Source organism: Zootermopsis nevadensis, unplaced genomic scaffold (genome assembly GCF_977971745.1).
Source record: "Zootermopsis nevadensis isolate Lab colony 2312 unplaced genomic scaffold, Znev_1.0 Znev_ptg000002l, whole genome shotgun sequence".
NCBI classification, from domain to species: domain Eukaryota; kingdom Metazoa; phylum Arthropoda; class Insecta; order Blattodea; family Termopsidae; genus Zootermopsis; species Zootermopsis nevadensis.
The window spans coordinates 5,506,068-5,525,982 of record NW_028259134.1 but is presented as its reverse complement, the minus strand read 5'-3'; the positions used below and the strand labels follow the sequence as shown (position 1 = coordinate 5,525,982).

The 19,915-nt window shown below is 36.3% G+C and overlaps 2 protein-coding genes across 5 annotated transcripts in view; one reads left to right on the top strand and one right to left on the bottom strand.

The window, feature by feature from the left end:
• The first annotated feature begins 3,218 nt into the window (after positions 1-3,218).
• Positions 3,219-19,915, top strand: part of mms4 (Methyl methanesulfonate sensitivity 4) — a 51,997-nt gene continuing 35,300 nt past the window's right edge. The window contains exons 1-11 of one of the 4 annotated variants that reach the window (XR_002542830.2): positions 3,224-3,358; positions 4,477-4,550; positions 5,873-5,957; positions 6,917-7,078; positions 7,531-7,701; positions 8,694-8,872; positions 10,704-10,940; positions 11,559-11,757; positions 12,258-12,397; positions 13,292-13,348; positions 14,562-14,644. Coding sequence is in view for 3 of the 4 variants with exons in the window: in XM_022062287.2 (XP_021917979.1) it covers positions 4,510-4,550; positions 5,873-5,957; positions 6,917-7,078; positions 7,531-7,701; positions 8,694-8,872; positions 10,704-10,940; positions 11,559-11,757; positions 13,292-13,348; positions 14,562-14,672 (1,242 nt within the window). In the remaining variant the exon portion in view is untranslated. Of the gene's footprint in view, positions 3,359-4,359; positions 4,551-5,872; positions 5,958-6,916; positions 7,079-7,530; positions 7,702-8,693; positions 8,873-10,703; positions 10,941-11,558; positions 11,758-12,257; positions 12,398-13,291; positions 13,349-14,561; positions 15,003-19,915 lie in introns of those variants that run through there. The other 3 variants (XM_022062287.2, XM_087355015.1, XM_087355016.1) reach the window with 3 other exon arrangements.
• On the bottom strand, positions 17,603-19,910 carry LOC110829026 (tubulin alpha-1 chain). The gene is made up of 3 exons (XM_087354947.1): positions 19,758-19,910; positions 18,971-19,193; positions 17,603-18,851 (listed from the first exon to the last, which is right to left on the bottom strand). The coding sequence occupies exons 1-3, from the start codon at positions 19,758-19,760 to the stop codon at positions 17,725-17,727; spliced, it is 1,353 nt and encodes a 450-aa protein (XP_087211073.1). The 5' UTR covers positions 19,761-19,910; the 3' UTR covers positions 17,603-17,724.

Genomic DNA, 19,915 nt, shown 5'->3' with positions numbered 1-19,915 from the left:
GAAATTACAATCCACTTCCATTTGGCAGTGTCTGAGAATACATGGAGTCTTGGCTGCAAGTTTTTTTATATGCCTTTAAGCATGGAATCAGCATTTTATTTCACAGCTTATTCATGACATTGCCCACAGATGTTCTGTGTAATTTGCATGAGATCAGGTGTCAGGAAAGTCTGCAGCACAAAAATAGGTGTATGAAATTAATAATTTTTAAACGGTATGATATCTGTAGATTTATGGCATGTAAAAGAACCATACGAGCAAAATTCAGTGGCCATTTCTCTCCTGATTCAAGGCTAGATGGCTCTGGCAGTCAAAATCAGGATTGAGTAGAAACTGTGCAAAGGCAGTAGGCTTGTCACTTACTACTCAAATGCACCTTACAAGACTAATAAGGACAAGTTGCCTTGATCAACTGTCCCGGAGTGGGCCAATAGGCCCAATCCCTGTAGCAGATGAAGATATCCATATTCTGACATTCATATGACTTAGTATTAATTGGCATGCTGACATATTGTTCTTCATTAACAGTGAAAGGTTTCAAAACAAAAAGTTGGTATGATTCATATATATATTTTTTTAAGCTGAAGTTGTGTTAATGCCTTGCAAGTTGGTGGAACTGTTGGGTAAGAAATATAATGTGTTGGTTGGGATCCTTGAAGGAAGGAGACCCTAGGTAGATGGGAATCAGTGGAGCAAACTGAATGTAGCTGGCTCAGGATGGAGTTTGGCAGGCTTTTGTGAACATGAATCTTTTTGTCGCATAAGTGCCATTTGACTAGCTGCGTTTTCTTCATTTCCCCTGTTCAATTTCTATTGGTCATACTTGTGAAAAGAACTTGGTAGGTGGAAAACCAAGGGTATGGCTCAAAGCATGGTTATAACTTCATAATGGTACTTTACAGTTTTAAATAATTTATTTCAATTGCACACTCATAACTGCCTATCTACAAACTTGTGTTACATAATATGTTTCCCACATACTATTAACTTAATAGTGAAAGGAATGCAAATTCCTAATGTGCTAAGAATCATTGAAAACATAAGAACAATAGTTTCTCATTTCAAGAGCAACAATGCTAATGAGAAACTCATAACTTACCAACAAAATAACACTGGCAGACAAGCACTTAAGTTGATTCACGATATACCAACTCGGAACTCGACTTATGCCATGTTAGAACTATTCGCACTACTAGAGGAATCACTTAAAGCTACAATAGCATTAATTGATAAACATCTTCCCGTTTTGTCTTCTGAAGACTGGAAGATAATCCGGGAATTGATACAAGTCCTCAAACCATTCCAGTCACTTACAAAAACAATGAGTGGAGAAAAGTATGCCACAGCATCCCTAATCAATCTACTTGAAATTGACCTGAAAAATGTTTGCAACATTCTGCTGAAAAAATCATTTTGCAAGGAAGTGCAGCAAGTGATACAGTGCTACCTTACATCAATACAAGAACGCTTTCGAAGCCTGGAACAAAGCACAACATTGATGGTCTGCACAATTATTGATCCTCGCTTTAAGATGTTGGCGTTCTCTGATAAACAAATTTCAGAAAATGCCAAGGAGAAAGTGATTACACTGGTTGCATCAAGTCAACCATAATGTTAATACCACACCACATTCAGCAATGGTCACTACAGATGCAGATGAATTGTGCGTGTGGAATTATATTGACATATCAGTTGCAAGAAATACACCAAGAATAGGTAGAGCAACATCAAGAGCCATTATAGAGGTAAATCGTTACCTTGAAGAAGCATTTCTTCCAAGGAACAAAGATCCTTTGCAATGGTGGAAAGCGCATCAGTTCAATTATCCACACCTCAGCATGGTTGTCCGTGGAATATTTTGTGCATTAGGCAGCTCGGTGCCTTGTGAAAGAGTTTTTTAAAAGCAGGGATGCTGATTACCGAGGATCGGAATAGATTGAGCAGTAAGAAAGCAAATATGTTCTGGTATTTTCTTGCATGCACAGTCATTAACACACACACACACACACATATATATATATATATATATATATATATATATATATATATATACGGGGGGTAATTAAAATATTGGTTTCTGGTCCCTTAAAATTTATTTATGCTAATGTATTTACCTTGTGTTCAGTTTCCAAAATAGCTAATTGCTTGCAACATACAATATTGTATAGGAAATGTTATATTTTGAAAAGAACAGTAGTTTAAATAAAGTTAGGCGTACACCTAACCTAACTGTAAACTTTCATTTTACATACAAAGTATTAAATACAATATTCTTGTAATAAAGTAATTTTATTTCAATTTTTATTTCAAATACAACTTACACATTCTGAATTTTCGACATGTTAATTTCTGTAATTTTATTATTCATGACATCAGCTGTACTATAATCACACGTAAACAGAGCAGCAACAGACAGCCAATCATATTCCGAGTTGCATCACTGTGTACCACCATAATCAATCTTACCATAGCCGTCACAGTATGATAAATGCATGTCGCATCTCGATCACTGTTTCACTGCGTAAGATCACCGTGATTGAGAGAGAGCAATCACAGTCACACCTGTGATCACAAAAGAGCAGTTTAACTCCACTAATCTGAACCACATGACAACTTTATTATTATTGTACTGCAAATGTTTTATTTGTGTTTGTGAGTCTTTTATTCAATAATTTACTACACAGTAAAAACTGCAAATCCTCCTAAATGTATTTTCCTGAGTCACGCCTTCCGTCATCAATTTTCATCTCTAAATATTTATAATTGGCATGATGTTTTAAAGAGTCGTTTCCTTTGAAAGATGAATTGTGTCCAGTTTCTTCTGACTGAGACATATTTTGGTTTTGTTAAACTTTGTCACGTCCCATGCTTTAATATTATCCATCTTGTTGCAGTACTAATTTGTCGTCTGCATAATGAAGGAATATTATAGTGTGTTCCGGTTGGGCATGCCCATACCACTACAGACACTTTCTTTTCTATTTCTGAAGTGTAATTTCTAGACATATTAACTTTAATTTAGGTGATATATAACATCCTTGGCGTCAGCCTTCTAAAACCAAAATCCTATAGAACTTATTCCTTATTATATTTTGTAAGTGGAATTTTTATTTAAGATCTGTTTTTGCTGTAACAATGTTTGACTTTGCAATTGTACACTTTAAGAAAACCGTTACAACTCGAAACTCTGTGATCACTTTTCGGCCCTAAGAGGACTACAGAAGTGAATGCTGGCTACTTTGTGATCTGTGACGTAAACGACTTCTGAAGCCAGTACTAGTAGTACATTTTTGCTTGATGTAATTTGTGGAAATTCAAATGTCTTTATTTTGTAGGGTGTATCCGGAAGTCTAAAATTGTAGGTATTACTTTTAATAATAGTTTTTGTGTTAAAATGTTTTACTCAAATATTCTATAGAGTTGCGTACACTCTTAAGTAACTTTATGGCGGTATTTTTAATAATCCACATCAATCATACGTTTATACATATGCAAGGGGCCTTAGAAAGTAACACTTCTGTCGATATTTAATGGAACTATACTGCGACATCAACTATGAGCAAAAGCATTTATAAGTATATGCCAGCAGGTAAAATTTCAAACTACAAGTGCATATTTGTGTTTGGAAAATATTCTCACCTCAGACCTGTCTCACACTGGTGAGCCATATTTTACACGCAGTAAGACACTATTATGGATGCCTTTATCTCTCTTTATTTGGTAGCGTCTTGCACATTAATGATAACCTGTAAAAAGGTGCACTTGGATAGTTAACTTCAAGTTGATGTATTATTAAATCTTACTTTGGTTGTAATAAATACCAAATAAGCAGCACCTACTGCCCGTTTTGTGCCTTGAATATCCTATTTTTTGTTCTTATTTAATGCATATTTTGCTCTTCATTTAGTAAAACTATAGAATATGGTTTGGACATCCTATGCTAAGCTAAGATAAAACCAACCAGTATTGAAATGGCAATGATCACTGTAGTGATGAGGGGTATGAGGGAGCTGGAATGCAGTGTGAAGCAAGATTAAATCCATATTCTGGACTTTAATGTATTTGTATCTATGATATGCTTATCTATGTCCACATACCCCCAGATGTAATAAGGCCCTGCCACTAACATGGTCTGACCCACTTAATCTTTCTTAGCTACAGCACACTTCTCATATTTAAGACTGTCATCTTCTTTAGATCATAAAGTTCCATTAATAATAACGACTTACTACTTCACAAAACCGATATTCTAAACATCACACATCATTCAAAAGATGCTCATGTAAAACATATAATAATACCTCACGCAAAATCTGTTTAATGCTTGTAACACGTATTAAAAAACAAAATGTATTTCAGAAATAGCTGCTGCACTATGTACCTCAGGGGCAAGGTTTGTCTCTGGTACATAGAAGTAAATACCCTGTAAAATGGTGAATAAATGGAATAATAATAATAATACATTCCCTGCTTTAGCCTCAAGATTTTAACTACCTATGAGTCTCCTTAATGGATATCCAGATGGAAGATCATCTTCTACCAATTTCCAAGTGAGTTCTGGACATGCTTTCCACTATAATAAAGGGAGTTGGAGAGTCAAACTCAGTTCAACAGCTGAGCAAAGTTGCAGTCTGGGCAAGGAAAATCAATTTACATCTGAAGCAACAGATTTATGTCACAATAAATGGACATCTTGGGCTAATTAGGTGTACAGAATAACAAAAAAGTAAAGTAAAGCTGTCTTACTATATACAATGTAGGAGCTTGGAGGGAGGGGAGGAGATAGCGCCTACTCATTCTTGACCTCGGCACTAGACTGGGGTGAGTGGTCAGCAAAAAGGAAAGTAATTTATGGCAGCTTTGTATCATTAAACACATGTTGATCACTTGCAATACCTGGATCGAGTTTCATCACCAGTATCAATAACAGTTTTCCAGATTTTCTAACTAGTTCAGGTTACTTCTCATGGTTACCTTGTATTAAGAATAAGGGAACTTCAAGGTGAATGGGGTGTGCAAAACATTTGGAAAACTCCAATATGGAGTACACACACTATTGTTTCATAGGAATGCAGTTATCATGAAAAACTACACTATAAAAAGAGACGGATTTACGTGTCGAAGTTCTTTCACGTTGGTGTTTAGCTCACCTAAGAGGCAACTGGTATGCCCGAATTTTAAGTATAATGTAGCGACTTTAAGCATAACAGAGTGGCTTAATATAAGATTCTACATGTATGACCAAGATTAGGAGCCTCAAATTAATTTGTATGCAAGTATTATAAAGAAGTATGTAAATTGTGATTGTGATGACTATTTTGTCTTAAACCACACAGATCTCGGTACTCTACTGAGGATGGTTAATGCAAACACTACTTTCAGACTCTATATGTAACTGCCCTATTTAGACATGATTCATTTACAATACCTCTCACCATAACAGGACATTTAAATGGTATTCAGCAGGGGATGAAGAACATTTAAATTCAAAATCAGAACACAGCAGCATTACATTTCAAGATTTGTGTGATACTCTGTATAACATTCAATGCAGGAGCCATATTTCCTACCCATGATTAGTGTCCTTACCTTTGATTCTTGTTTTATCTGATGGATTCTGCTGAAACTGCTTAGTGTGTCTTCATGCTAATTTGCATTTGTTTAATTAGCAAATTTTACACAGAATTAAGAACAAAGCATGTAAGGTAACACAAGAAATAGTTCTATATGTCTTATAGTGACATGTTCAATCAGCAAATAGCATGCCACAATTGTTAGATGGCATTTTAGGATTAAAAATTCAAGTGACAGTTCCTTTTAATATACATACAGTGTGAAACCTTTAATAACATTTTTCATATTGCTCTATTAGTGACTTGAACCAGAAAGAAGCCACAAAAGGAACGTATCAATTTTCTTCTGTTGGCAATGTTCAGATTGAGGATTATTCAAAGAAGGTATGTCACATGTTGTACTTAGAGAGTTATAATGTACACTTCCTCAAATTATATTATTTATAGGTTTAAAGTCACAAAACTCATAAGGGGGTTCTAGGCTTCCTAAGAGCTGCTGCCTTAACCATGATACTATTGCTCACAATTTTAAAATCCAGTGGAAGCTTTGAAATTGTTCATAAATGTGCTAAGGGAATCTGGTTTGAATGTACTGAAATTTTGAAAAAGCTGAATTTTATAAAGGAAATTGTCATATCATAGTCAGGAATGATAAATACTTTCCATATCTGAAAATGTCCATGTTCATCATGACAGCCTCTACGAAGTCTGGTATTTGTTCAGTAAGTTGTTAGCTAATACTATATTTACTTCTTTTTCTTCTCTTTTTTCTTCTTCCTATGAGGGCTTATTAGCTTTGCCATACTTATTTGTTAGTACATACGATAATGCCACTCTGACTTTAAAAGAGTCTACACTAGAATTTATCGAATACATATTAGTTAAAACTTTAAACAGAGTTCTAGATATTTTTATACATTATTTGGATTCAGTATATAAAGATAATATGTAAATGGGAAGGTTAGGTCTGTCTATTAGCATGTTTTGTCTACTAAATCACCTTAAAGATTTTGATTAAATTTGGCTTTGGAAGCCTGTAAAAAAGTTATGCAATTTCATTTTTCTTTTTGATCCATTATAACCTATATGTTCCTGGAAACAGATCACTGTACGAAATGTAGTTATATGACAAAAGCATATATAGCTCAATGAGTTAGTGATATCTTTTCTTTATAGACCATTGAAGTTCTTTAATTGTCAGACCTCATACTCAAGATTCAACACACGTTTACAGGCCCTCGCTTTGACATATTCCGTCCACTTTTTGAAGCTTGTTGTTCCATATATGAATTCTACATAATTTATGAAGTAGTCTTAAAAAACTATTAATATTTTACATTTAGAGGCAAGGAAAACAAAAAGCAAAGGATGTTGAAACTGATGCAGTGAAAAAGAGAAAGAGAACTGAAAGAATGCAGAATAGAGCAATGATAAAGACTGAGCAAGCTGAAAAGAAAGCTGTGGAGATGGCACACCATTCCAAAAAGCCTGGGGAGTGTTTGAAGGCAAGTGGTTACTACCATTTACACTTATATCCACACTAAATTTAACAAATATAAGAAGAGTTTTTATTGCTTTAGTTTTTTTTAAATAGAGGGTTGGCTTGTATTTGCAAGAGAAAAATGCATGAGAAAACAAAGGTGTGAGTGGAGCAGTGTGGTATGTAATATGTTTAAAAGGAAATTCAGACGTGGTAAGTTACTGTAGATATATTTCCCTATTATCCACTGTGATGAGGTTACATGCAAATGTATTAAAGAATGACCTTATTGCATTACTGAAGCCTTCTTAAATGAAAATCTGTGTGGATATAAGAGGAAGGACACAATTTTCCTGTTGTAGAAGTAATTGAAATTAAACTAATAAACTGATAAAACAAAATCTGACATACTGTAACAAACACAAGTAACTTTTTGGGATTGACTATAGCTACAGACTTCTGATATTTTCCTTGCAGTATATACAAGTGTGTCTAGATAAACAGTTGCTGACCACAGAACATGGAGGAGAGATATTAACATCATTACAGTCAGCACATATGCAGTACAACATACAATCTAACCTGGTGCCATTCTCTGTCTTCTGGACCAGAGAGGTTCAAGAATATTGTGTAGGAGATGACATGAAGGTGAACATAAGAGATTGAATAATGTATTTACCTGAATACAACCCTTTCCCTTTAGTGACATTAAAAATTGGGGACTCATCTTATACTTAAGGAATACATGTAACAACTCGAATGTCATTCAACATAATCTGAGAAATACACATCTGCCAATTGTGGCATATCTTAAAACTCACCTACTTCGAGATTATTTTTAATTAATGTGCAGCTTTGGCATTCAGGGATGAGCTGTGTTAAATGTGAAAATGGCAACTGCAATGTTTGCCAAATTGTTGGATAATTTTTTACATTTGATGTGGCTCATCCCCAAAAGATGAAGTTGTATACTCAACTCCAACTACAGAAACCAAGGACAAGTATTATATAACTTATGACATTAAGTGTACAAGCATTTTTCTCAGTCGTATGAATTCATACTATATTGAGTTTGTACTGTATATGTTACATTTGGGTAGTTTTGGCTTTTTGAAGACAGAATAACGTGGAAGATGTGTTTTGTGTTCTTCTGAAACAGAATTTTATTTCAACCATTCTACTGCTGCATAATTATTTCCTATACAATGGATTCTTTCAGAGAAAAAGATATTAAGTGATTGTAAGTATTCTTGTTGCCTTAGAATGGGTTGCCTAGTGGTTAACAATAAATGAATACATTTTTGAGATTCATGAACATTTTTTGTAATGACATGACAGTGAGTGGCCTGTGTAAGGATGACTGAAATTATCAAGGTGTATATGGTAGTATGAAGATGCCAGCCTTCTGGGATATTGTGTCATGTAGTCTCATAGAAGTTGACTGATGTTTCAGAGGTGCTTACTGCCACCATCATTAGGGCAATCATCTCCCTGATGATGGTGATAGTAAGCACCTCTGAAACGCCAGTCAACTTCAATGGGACTACATGACACAATATCCCAGAAGGCTGGCATCTTCATTCTTCATACTCACTGCCATGAGAACCTGAAATATCATCTAGATTGTCACATGTCTGTAGGTGCAAGTACAGAGGAGAAAGGAGAAGGAGGAGAACGAAATGTTGATAATTTGGCACTGGGGCGAAGTGATAAGGCTGATTCATGCTGAAGATCTTACAAACCACATACAATCCTTGCAACTTACTCAGCCTGGCAAAAGGGTCACACTAGTGATATATGGTGCAGAGGAATATTTCAGGTCAGAGTAAACCCACATAGTCACACTGGCATGCAGTTAACACAGTACATATATTTTTCATTATACTACACATTACACAACCATTCTGATATGTTAGATAAGTTGTGCTGGAAAAGTTTATACTGGTGCACTGGGTTTTTTTACACAGATTTGTTGTTTAGTATAACTCTGTTAGGAAGAGTCATATGAAAATGAAAATAAAGTTTCCTGTAGTTTGAGTTTCTCACAGAAATACTATTTGGAATTCTGTCAATGAAGGGAGAACAACTGGCATGTTAATAGACAGGAAACAAAGCATAAGCCATAATGCTGGATTCTGTAGGGTTCTGATGATGGTATGATGTAGTCGGAGATATTGGGTTTTTGGACTTTGTCCACTGTTAAAATGCACATAACATTTTGAAAACAGGATCTGTTTTTGCCTTCATACATCCGAAGACAAAAATGGATCGTTTTTGAAATGTCATGTGCATTTTAACAGTGGACAAAATCCAAAAACCTAATAACTCCGAATATAAGCCATAATGTGTTTAGGTATCGGGAATGTATCCAAGCCAGTAGGGAAATTCTTCCCATCAAAAATGTCCCTGTAAATGTACCATTCTGTATATGGCAAGGTATGCAAGAAATTAAATTCAGTAAAAATTAAGTGTTATGTGCAAGTACAATTACTTGAAAGTTTGAAATGTTGCAAAAATACTATTTTACAAATTCACGATCTTCTTTGAAAAGCTTATAAGTCTCTCAGGTGTTCAGAAATTTCCTGCTGAAAGTTCATCACCATGTTCAGAAACTATCATTGGACCCTAACCTGAGCCAATTAAACTTGGGTCACACTTTCACATCCCATTTCTTTAATACACATTTTAATATTAGCCTCACAATTATACCTACATGGTCCTCTAACACGAACATTTTTCAGAATTCATATCTGGAGCTTGTTTAAAATGGCCTTCCATATTGCCCAGTATTGGCTAAAGATACCACTTTGGAATTATAAAAACTGTTAATATGTAACAACTTGTTTATGTTAAATGATTATCTAAATTGTACAGTATTAAAGTTCATTAATATACATAGACAGTTGAAATGTAGCACAGTATTTCAATCACATCATGTCAATAAATTATCTCACCTGTTTCATATTAGGTAGTTTTCTCACAGTACACTCTCCATACATGTATACATTTGTCCCACTTCTGCAGCATAAAATGTTTTACTTGAGACATGCACAGCTGTGTTTTAATTGTTTAAATTTAACATGTTGCATATGGGTTGTGGTGAGCTTCTTTTTTATGCATACCGATAGTGTACTGTGTGCCAGTCCACTTTTCTGAACTATTACTACTCAATCAGATACAGTTTAGGTAGGTATTACTGGCTGAAAAATGCTCTCTTGTTATGGGCATTGACTTTGATAAGCATTGCGACTAAACATAAATTCATACTTATTTTAACCTACTCAAAGCCACAAGTATATGACTGACAGTTCTTATGCAACTGTTTGCAATTATAGCATCACAGAAGAGGCCTAGTGCATTTTTAAGTGAAAAATAAATTATTGTGAGCATTTATGCTGACATTATAATGCATCATCATCAGAAACCTTCAAACTTTGACTGGTAAGATTATAGTTTCATATGCTTCAGTCTTTATGTTCTTGGTAGCAATTGGAAATACTAAGATTTTGAAATGCATGGTACAACAGGAAGCATTCCCCAAATCTAAATTGCTCTTAATTGTTTTGTGAATACAATTTTTACTTGTTACTGTCATCCCCCCCCCCCCCCTCTCTCATACGCACACACACTAAAATACATTAAATCATTAGGCACCAGAAGACTTTCAAGAGACAAGCACAAATTCAAGGAAAAGTACGAAAAGTGAAGACCAGTAAGAAGGAAGCAAATTTTGTAAGCATTCCAATAGTGTCTGAAGATGAATGGGAGAGTGCATTGGTACATCTTCAACTGTTTGCTGACTGTTCACACAGACTAGTTGAAACACCTCAGGATCTTGGGACTCTCATCAGGCAGTTCTCCAAGGCTGTGGCAGAAGCTCCTTTCAAGTTAGTAGAATAGTTTTATCAGATGGTTAGACAAGGTGACATGCTATGCAACAAGCATTCCAGTGATAAAAAATATGATCCTTGATATGTCAAATATTTCCGAACCTGAAATGGATTTCATTCTATGTGAACCTTATCAAATTTAATGTTAAAAGCAGCAAAATTAACACAACACTGTTTACATGTGCAGACATAAAATGTTCACTTTGTTATGCAATTGTACTGCTCACTCAAAATGCTGATTTTTACTAAATTTTCAAACAAAAATTGTTTTGAAAAGTGCAGACTGACAAGCCAGGGTTTAATTATTTGCAGATACTTTTTTATGTCTAGGGCACACAGCTTTTGTGCTGGAGTGTGAAGCTAACCAGTTGCTAAGGTTAAGAATGTACACAGCTTTACATCCACATTCCCACACCTGCATGACATTTGCCGAAGTAGATGCAAACCATTACCTTAAACATTTTACTTTTTATTGTCATTACAAAAATACAGTTAATCAGGTCTTTGTATAATGATCTGGAATTAAATGAGAACTTTGCTTGGATGGGCTTTCTATGCATTATATGACAACCTAATTATTATAAGAATTAGGACAATTGCTATCTTTATTCCTAGGCGTGAGAAACATAAACAAGAACAAGAAGAGCTGGAGTGGTATGCAGCTGGAGAATCTCGTGACTGTGTTCGAGTAGATAAGAATGGAAATGGCCTCCCTAGACTGTGGCAGCAGCAGTTGTGTCAGTTTGATAGGGTTGGCATGGACACAGCACAGGCAATCACATCAATTTACAGATCACCTTGTGCTCTAATAGAGGTATTTAGTCTTCAATTAAGCATTTTATACACTGGGCTCATCTCTTATACAAGTCCTTTAGCTGTCTGCTGTTAGTTTAGTAACTAGACAAAATTGTTTTCTTGAATACCAACGGAGGTAATACCTAGTTGTAGTGAATGTCTATGACAGTTTGTAAATTGTCGGTTCCTCTGGCAAAATGTTTGCATGATGAACTAGACAACACTTCGATACAGGAGTTTCCAGTAGGCAAACCAATTGTTAGCTATTACAAAACACTGCAGAAACCAAACCTAACATTGACTTTGACACATGAAAAATCATAGATGTCAGTCTGAATGTCTATTCTTGTATCATTACTGAAGAAATTGATATGATCATAGAATATATCAACAAAGAAGATCGATTAACTTCTTGACAGAAATTTATCAGCTCCCACTCCTTATGACATTATCACTGATCTCATAACACCTCCCTTCCAGATACTTATCCACAGTATACTGATTCATACACTATTCTAGATATTAACCCTGAAGATGGCAGCTGCAATATTCACAAAAACGATGGACACAAACATGTGATCAGTTCACCCTAAAACCCAACAGTATGTATCATACTGCAGTCATGAAATCCTGAGATCAAGAGTAACAGAAGTGGAAAGGTATACTCTAAATTGGGAATATTCTCTTAGGTTATTCTGCACAGCCTAGTGTTGGCAATAATTACTGCAGATACAATAGTTACTAAGTTAATAGCACTAAGAATATCACACTTCAGAGATAACTTTTTTTTCTCTCTCTCCCCCAGAAGTGATTAAGTACAATTTATAGTCTTAAGGAGATCAGTATTTTGTGTCATATATGCACCGATATTTTTTACAATGACCATTTCTGAGAAAATTCTAGATGACAATTGAGATATGTATCACCAGAATCAGTTATCTTCTTCTTCTATGGCTCTCCGGTCCGTATTCGGTCCATGGCCTCCTCAATTCTCCTCTCCCATTCGGTCCTCTGTTAAGTCCGTCTGTCTGAGGCTCTGATTGCGGTTTTGAAACATCATCCTTTTTACGGTGCAAGGTTGTTAGCCTTGCGACCAACCCCCAACCTGGAGGACCAGGATACCTGTCTTAGTCTGACCTCTCCCCCTCGACCAATCTGGCTAGGGAGGCCCTACCAGTAGCTATGCTACTGCCAGCATAGCTAGAATCAATTATATAGTCAAATTTCATGATGGGTTTATAAAACGGGTTATGATCAACAGAGAGATTTAAAACACTGTTTTTAATGACACACACAAATTGGTCTTTTAATCCTGTAAAATTATTTTGAAATCCTTTGAGCTCCAAATAACCTAAATAAGGAATTTACAAATTAATTTAATCACAAACAAGTACAGCAGAGCATATGTCTGAAAGATCATGTGAACACTTGAAATTTTTCTAGTAGTTGCATAATGCAGATTTCCTTAAAAGAGACTTTTTGTCATTGAGAAGTATGATCACCAGAATTTGTGTCATATGATTATTTTAAATGTTTTCCGTGCATTTCTATAGGCATATGAGAAATGTTCAAGTGAGCACGAAGGAGAACACATGTTGGAAGATATCTTGGTAAGTAAATCAAAGCACCTTTACTAATAATTCTATTTACTGGATATGTTATTAACCACAGGTAATGCTCCAGACTTGTATTTAGTCAACGTCTTGCCTGGGCTTTCTGAGGTTCTTCATGATTTCCTCAGTTCCTACAATTAATTTCTAAGAAAGTAACTTTTAAAACATGCAATAACAGGCCCTTCCAAATCCTTATTTAATCACTATTCATGATCTGCCCATTTCAGTTGATACTATATAATATATATGCTTCGACCATTATTAAATAAGCAAAGGAAAATAAATAAATATAATGTTTGGCATGTTACCGTGAATTGTAAAATTGCTTGCATTTCAGACATTAAGCTGAACATTTTGAGTGTTTTGGGGGTGTTGGTGGGAGGGTGCAGAAACAAGTGGTGTCAAGGAATGGTGAAAGTATTCCAACATATTAGCAAACATGGGAGTTGCAGTTTCCAAAGTGTTAGAAAACTTTCTATAATTGATGAAATTGAATGCCACAGCTATGAAAAGCAATGGACAAGAATAGTTTTTTCAGCCACTGGAAATCTGAGCTTTTCAATTAAGCTTAATCTGTTTACATAATTCTTATGGAGGAGAGTACCAGACTTAAGATCTTAATGTTAGATGAATGGTATCAAAATGGCATGCCCTGAATTTACCGCACAATCACCCACCTACCAGAAGGTTAAATACAAATATAAAACTGTGTTGCAGTTGTGTGCCACATTTCAAGAGGGCTTGCATGTTTATTTATTACTGTTTCTTCTATTTGACTTATGCTGGAGAACATCATACACATAAATACCTTATCTATTTAAATGAGAATGATTTGTAATGATCTTCTACATTTATACTGAGGCATCAAGAAAGACAGACATATCAACAAAATGGCTGATAATCAGGAAACTAAATTCTTATGTCTATATTAGTTTTACAAATGTGCTTTATTCATATTCATTTGCCTGAATGTAAATGTTCCTATGTGTGACCTGGTATGACATATATCCCACATATTTACATTGTCAGGCCAGATACCTTTCATGCACATACATTGGTATGTCCTTCTAGCATGATGCCTCCAATGAAGACTACATAGTGTTGAAGCTAAAGGATGCTCTATTAAGGAATTCCATGATTTAATGAAGTAAGATCTGGGTAATCTCAATGGACACTTTTTCAGTGATTAAAATTGTCATGTATTTTGCAGATACGGCCTGAAGTGGGACCATTAACCACATCAAAGAAGGTTGGACCAGACATAAGTAAGAAAATGTATAAATTCTTCACTGCAACTGATGGGAATACAATATTGTCTTAGGATTGACACACAAACTACTTACCTGACATTTTAAAAGTGAATGTTTCTATGAAGCATACATGGCAAATACTGTTACAATCCTGATTCTGTATGTATACTGTTATACTTATATGCCGTTATTAACTCTAGATTTTCAATTCATATGTTCTCTTATAAATGTCATAAAACAGGATGGGTGAGGATCTTTAATATAAAATCCTGTCAAATTCAGTCTAGTTGTTCTTGAACTATGAGATGACAGCATAACAATTCCTTTCATTTAATTATCTTGAAATGTACTAGGCTTAAGGAAATAGTGTGTTAGGAATAAAATGTGTTTCATTTCTTGGCTTTTGTTATAAACATTTTTTGCTTATATATATTTAGTAGAGATATTCACAGAAATGTGCGTAGATCTTCATGGAATGTGTCCATCATCATGTGATTTTAACAAAAATTACAATATATCAATACATTTTAGCAAATTTCATCTTGATATATTACATTTGTTACATACAGTTGCTATGTTGTCACAAGAATAATCATAATCATTCACATACATGTCAGTCAGCTGGTCATGACTCCCAGTCTGTAGCGTTACGTACCGTTTTCATTTCCTTGTACTCCAGTTCATGATTACAGATAAGTATTTGACAGTACACAAAGAGTTCTAAACATCTGACCTAAATAGGACTGAAAGATGGTAGGATAATTGAAAAAGTCACCTACTATGGAAGAAAAATGATAAAGATGAGGGCATCTTCCTTGGCACCAGGTACCTCCATAGAATCATATTTAAGAAATCACACATTAAGCACAGTACATTTCTTGCATGCATCTTGGACTTCGTACCCTTGGTTATCCACCTACCATGTTCTTATCACAAGTATGACCAACACAAATTGAACAGGGGAAAAGAAAAAATGTCTTTACTTCAAATAAACACTTAATTATTTCTCATTAATCACCAAAAAAAATTGAAAAGTAAATTGTAAGCTCAATTTGTCAAGTGGCACTTACGCAACAAAGATTCATGTTCACAAAAGCCTGCCATCCTGAGCCAGCTGCATGGTTCCCAACCAACAACTTATATTTCTTACCCAACAGTTCCACCAACTTGCAAGGCATGAACACAACTTCATTTGATACAAGTATGCAAGATATTTAGATGACAGTATTGAAAAGGATGGAAGGTAAAAGAAATTGCAGCTGGAAATATTCCTGCCACAAGAGCTCAAACAACGGGTGAAAAGTAAGAATACTGGTACAGTGCTACCAACAGATCTAACAATCAGTTCAGCTGGTGGTATCAGCCTGTTTCTATCAGTCGCACTAGATGATAGCCTAACACTCACAGATCGTGCGTCTCAGAAATGGGCTCTGGAGCTCCCAGGTAAATGACCTACCACAATCTTGCATATGATTTAAAACATATTTTCACATTCGTGTGTGATCCTTCTTGTCTAAAGTTCAAATTCTGCCTGTGGCATGGATGTTATTTCTAGTCAATAAACATTTATCCTGCCATAACTAACCACCTTTGTACATTTTGAACAAGTAATAGAATTATACTTCCACTCTGCTGATAAATGTTCACATTCTAGTCAGATAAATATAGAAATAGGTGTTTTTCAGTTTTTGAACGCAAATAGAAATTGTATCCAGATATGTCATGGTCAGCCACCAACTCTAGCGGGAAATATGAACGAGAGATGACACTACGCATACTTGTTCCAAAGCAGAAGCAAACTTCCACCACGAGTTTCTCTGTCGACTATTGTTTGTATGTTTGTCACGAACATTCAGAATGCACCATACAAAACCTAGGCCTTGTTGGAACCGTTATATATGCTGAAGGTGCACAGGCCAAAGTTATGCACCATTTTACTCAAGTTATCAGACCATCTCAAACGCAATCTTCAAGCAATAGCAAACCATCATCCATGTATATGCTTCATTTTTTGTAACCACCCAAATTGTTTTTTGAAATCTCACCAAGTTTAACACCAGTTTTATTAACATGTGAATGTTATTTCAAACATGCATGAAATAAAGAATATCTGCCAAGCTGTATTATGTTGAAACTTAAAATTAAATATTTAAAAATGTACTGTAATAAGTCTTCTCAGCACCATTCTCAAACACCCCCCACCCACAATCTTTCTTTTGCCTGAGACAAAGATTCACACCTTAAAAACTCTTTAGCAATACCAACACTTTTATAGGGACTGGACACATGGGTGAGCAACTAAGTTAAGATATTCAAATGGATCAGATAAAATTCTGAATTGTAGTTCACCATTTGCCTTAGTTTGGCCTTGATAAAGGAAGCAGCAAGCACTTCTGAAACATCAAACTTCTAGACTACACAAAACATCCCACAAGTCATTTTCGTACTAAACAGGTTAAAAAACCAATAAAATTATTTTAATAATTAGTCTACAGCCATATTTAACTGCACCTGAAATAGGAAGGGGTGGACAAGAAAAAACCAAGCATCTTCCTCAGCACCAGGTCCTTCCATAGGAACAGGCATTTAGGAAATCACATTAACTACAGTACATTTCTTGCATCCATCTTGGACTTCTTACCCTTTGTTTTCCACCAGTTCTTTTCACAAGTATGACCAATAGAAATTGAACAGGGGAAATGAAAAAAAACGCAGCTAGTCAAATGGCACTTATGCGACAAAAAGATTCATGTTCACAAAAGCCTGCCAAACTCCATCCTGAGCCAGCTACATTCAGTTTGCTCCATTGATTCCCATCTACCTAGGGTCTCCTTCCTTCAAGGATCCCAACCAACACGTTATATTTCTTACCCAACAGTTCCACCAACTTGCAAGGCATTAACACAACTTAGCTTAAAAAAAACATTTGGTACAAGTATTTGAGAAATTTAAATGGCAGTAGAGAAAAGGATGGAAGGTAAAAGAAATTGCACAAAAAATATTGCTTTCAAAATGAACTCATTTTAATGCATAGGCAAGCACTGATGGGCAGGTTGCAACATTATTTGACGAACACAAAATTCTTACAATACCGACGACCCAAATTAACACTTGAGTAGAAATTTAGTACTCCTCTGCCCCCTCTCCTTCTCCTTCAACAGAATCCATGCCTACTTCCTCATAATCCTTCTCCAAGGCGGCGAGATCCTCGCGAGCTTCCGAGAACTCGCCTTCTTCCATACCCTCACCCACGTACCAGTGAACAAAGGCACGCTTGGCATACATGAGGTCAAACTTGTGGTCCAGGCGAGCCCAGGCCTCGGCAATGGCGGTCGTGTTTGACAACATGCACACCGCACGCTGTACCTTTGCCAGGTCCCCTCCTGGAACCACAGTTGGTGGTTGGTAGTTGATGCCAACCTTGAAGCCAGTTGGACACCAGTCCACGAACTGGATCGTGCGCTTCGTCTTTATGGTCGCTATGGCAGCGTTGACGTCCTTGGGAACAACGTCCCCTCTGTACAGCATGCAGCACGCCATGTACTTTCCATGTCTTGGGTCACATTTTACCATCTGGTTGGCAGGCTCGAAACAGGCATTTGTGATTTCAGCTACGGAAAGTTGCTCATGGTATGCCTTCTCAGCTGAGATGACGGGGGCATAGGTAACCAGAGGGAAGTGGATGCGGGGGTAGGGCACCAAGTTAGTCTGGAATTCAGTCAGGTCAACATTCAGAGCGCCATCGAACCGGAGAGAAGCGGTAATCGAGGATACAATCTGGCCAATTAACCTGTTCAGGTTGGTGTAGGTGGGGCGTTCAATGTCCAGGTTACGTCGGCAGATGTCATAAATGGCTTCATTGTCAACCATGAAAGCACAGTCAGAATGTTCAAGCGTGGTATGGGTGGTGAGGATGGAATTGTAGGGCTCGACAACAGCAGTTGAAACCTGAGGGGCGGGGTAGATTGCAAATTCGAGCTTACTCTTCTTTCCGTAGTCAACTGACAGCCTTTCCATAAGCAGAGACGTAAAGCCGGAGCCCGTGCCACCACCAAACGAATGGAATATCAGGAAACCCTGAAGACCGGTGCACTGGTCGGCCAGCTTTCGGATACGGTCCAGAACGACGTCCACGATCTCCTTGCCGATGGTGTAGTGACCTCGGGCATAGTTGTTGGCAGCATCTTCCTTTCCGGTAATCAGCTGCTCAGGGTGGAATAGCTGCCTGTAGGTGCCAGTGCGAACTTCATCTGTGGGCACACCAGTCAACATCCAATTTTAACATATCAACATTACACTTTGTTACATTTCCCAATACAATTAAACAGGATGCTCTTTGCTTCACTTATATGATTTCAAATGTACATACCTACTACTGTGGGCTCCAGGTCCACAAAAACTGCCCTTGGTACATGCTTTCCTGCACCAGTTTCACTGAAGAATGTATTGAAGCTGTCATCACCACCTCCTAGAGTCTTGTCAGATGGCATTTGACCATCAGGCTGAATACCATGTTCCAGGCAGTACAATTCCCAGCATGCATTTCCCATCTGCACGCCAGCTTGCCCAACATGAATTGAAATACACTCACGCTGAAACACAACACTAATTCAGACTACCCTGTCACATGACAAGATATTGAAAAATCCTGACATATGGAAGCAGTGATTCTTCAGACAATGCAACATCAATGCATGTAAAAATATATACAACCGATGCATCACTGGTCACACAAATCCCTTCTTAGCAACATTGGAAACTCATTTCATACAGAACCTCACTGATCGTTCTAAGGTTATAACAAATTAATTCCAGACTCAACTTTCCCTTACAAGGAAAGTCCATCATTTATTCAAGCCTTAACAAACAATTTTGAATACTCGGTGGCAATAGATCCTGCATTGCCGACATGCAGCAACTGCCAAGTGGAAGCAAAATTAATTAAATTTAGGTTATATGATAGACGTAACACACAAAATTAAAAATTCATATTACTTTCGCATTAATTCGATGCCAGAACTTACATTTTATTAATCACAGGTAATAATGTATTTTGCAGAGGTAGCACATTCCATTCGTGAAAAACATTGTAATCAAAAAACACAACGAAAATTACTTCCTTAAAATATCTGAAATGAGCGAACTATAGTACTTACCATTGTAGTAGATAATTTCGTAACAAAAAAGCAGTGTTAATTATTCTATGTTGTTTGCGATAATCTAGTTACGACGATTCTGCAAACGCACAATGGGACCAACTGACGCTACCCTTTCATATATATATATAAAACTGACATCATAGAATGTAGACATC

Bases quoted from the DNA above. Each gene is read 5' to 3' on its own strand.
- LOC110829026 (XM_087354947.1), bottom strand. The intron at 18,852-18,970 runs GTATGTACATTT...GTGTGCCCACAG, and splicing joins CCTGGAGCCCACAGTAGTAG to ATGAAGTTCGCACTGGCACC.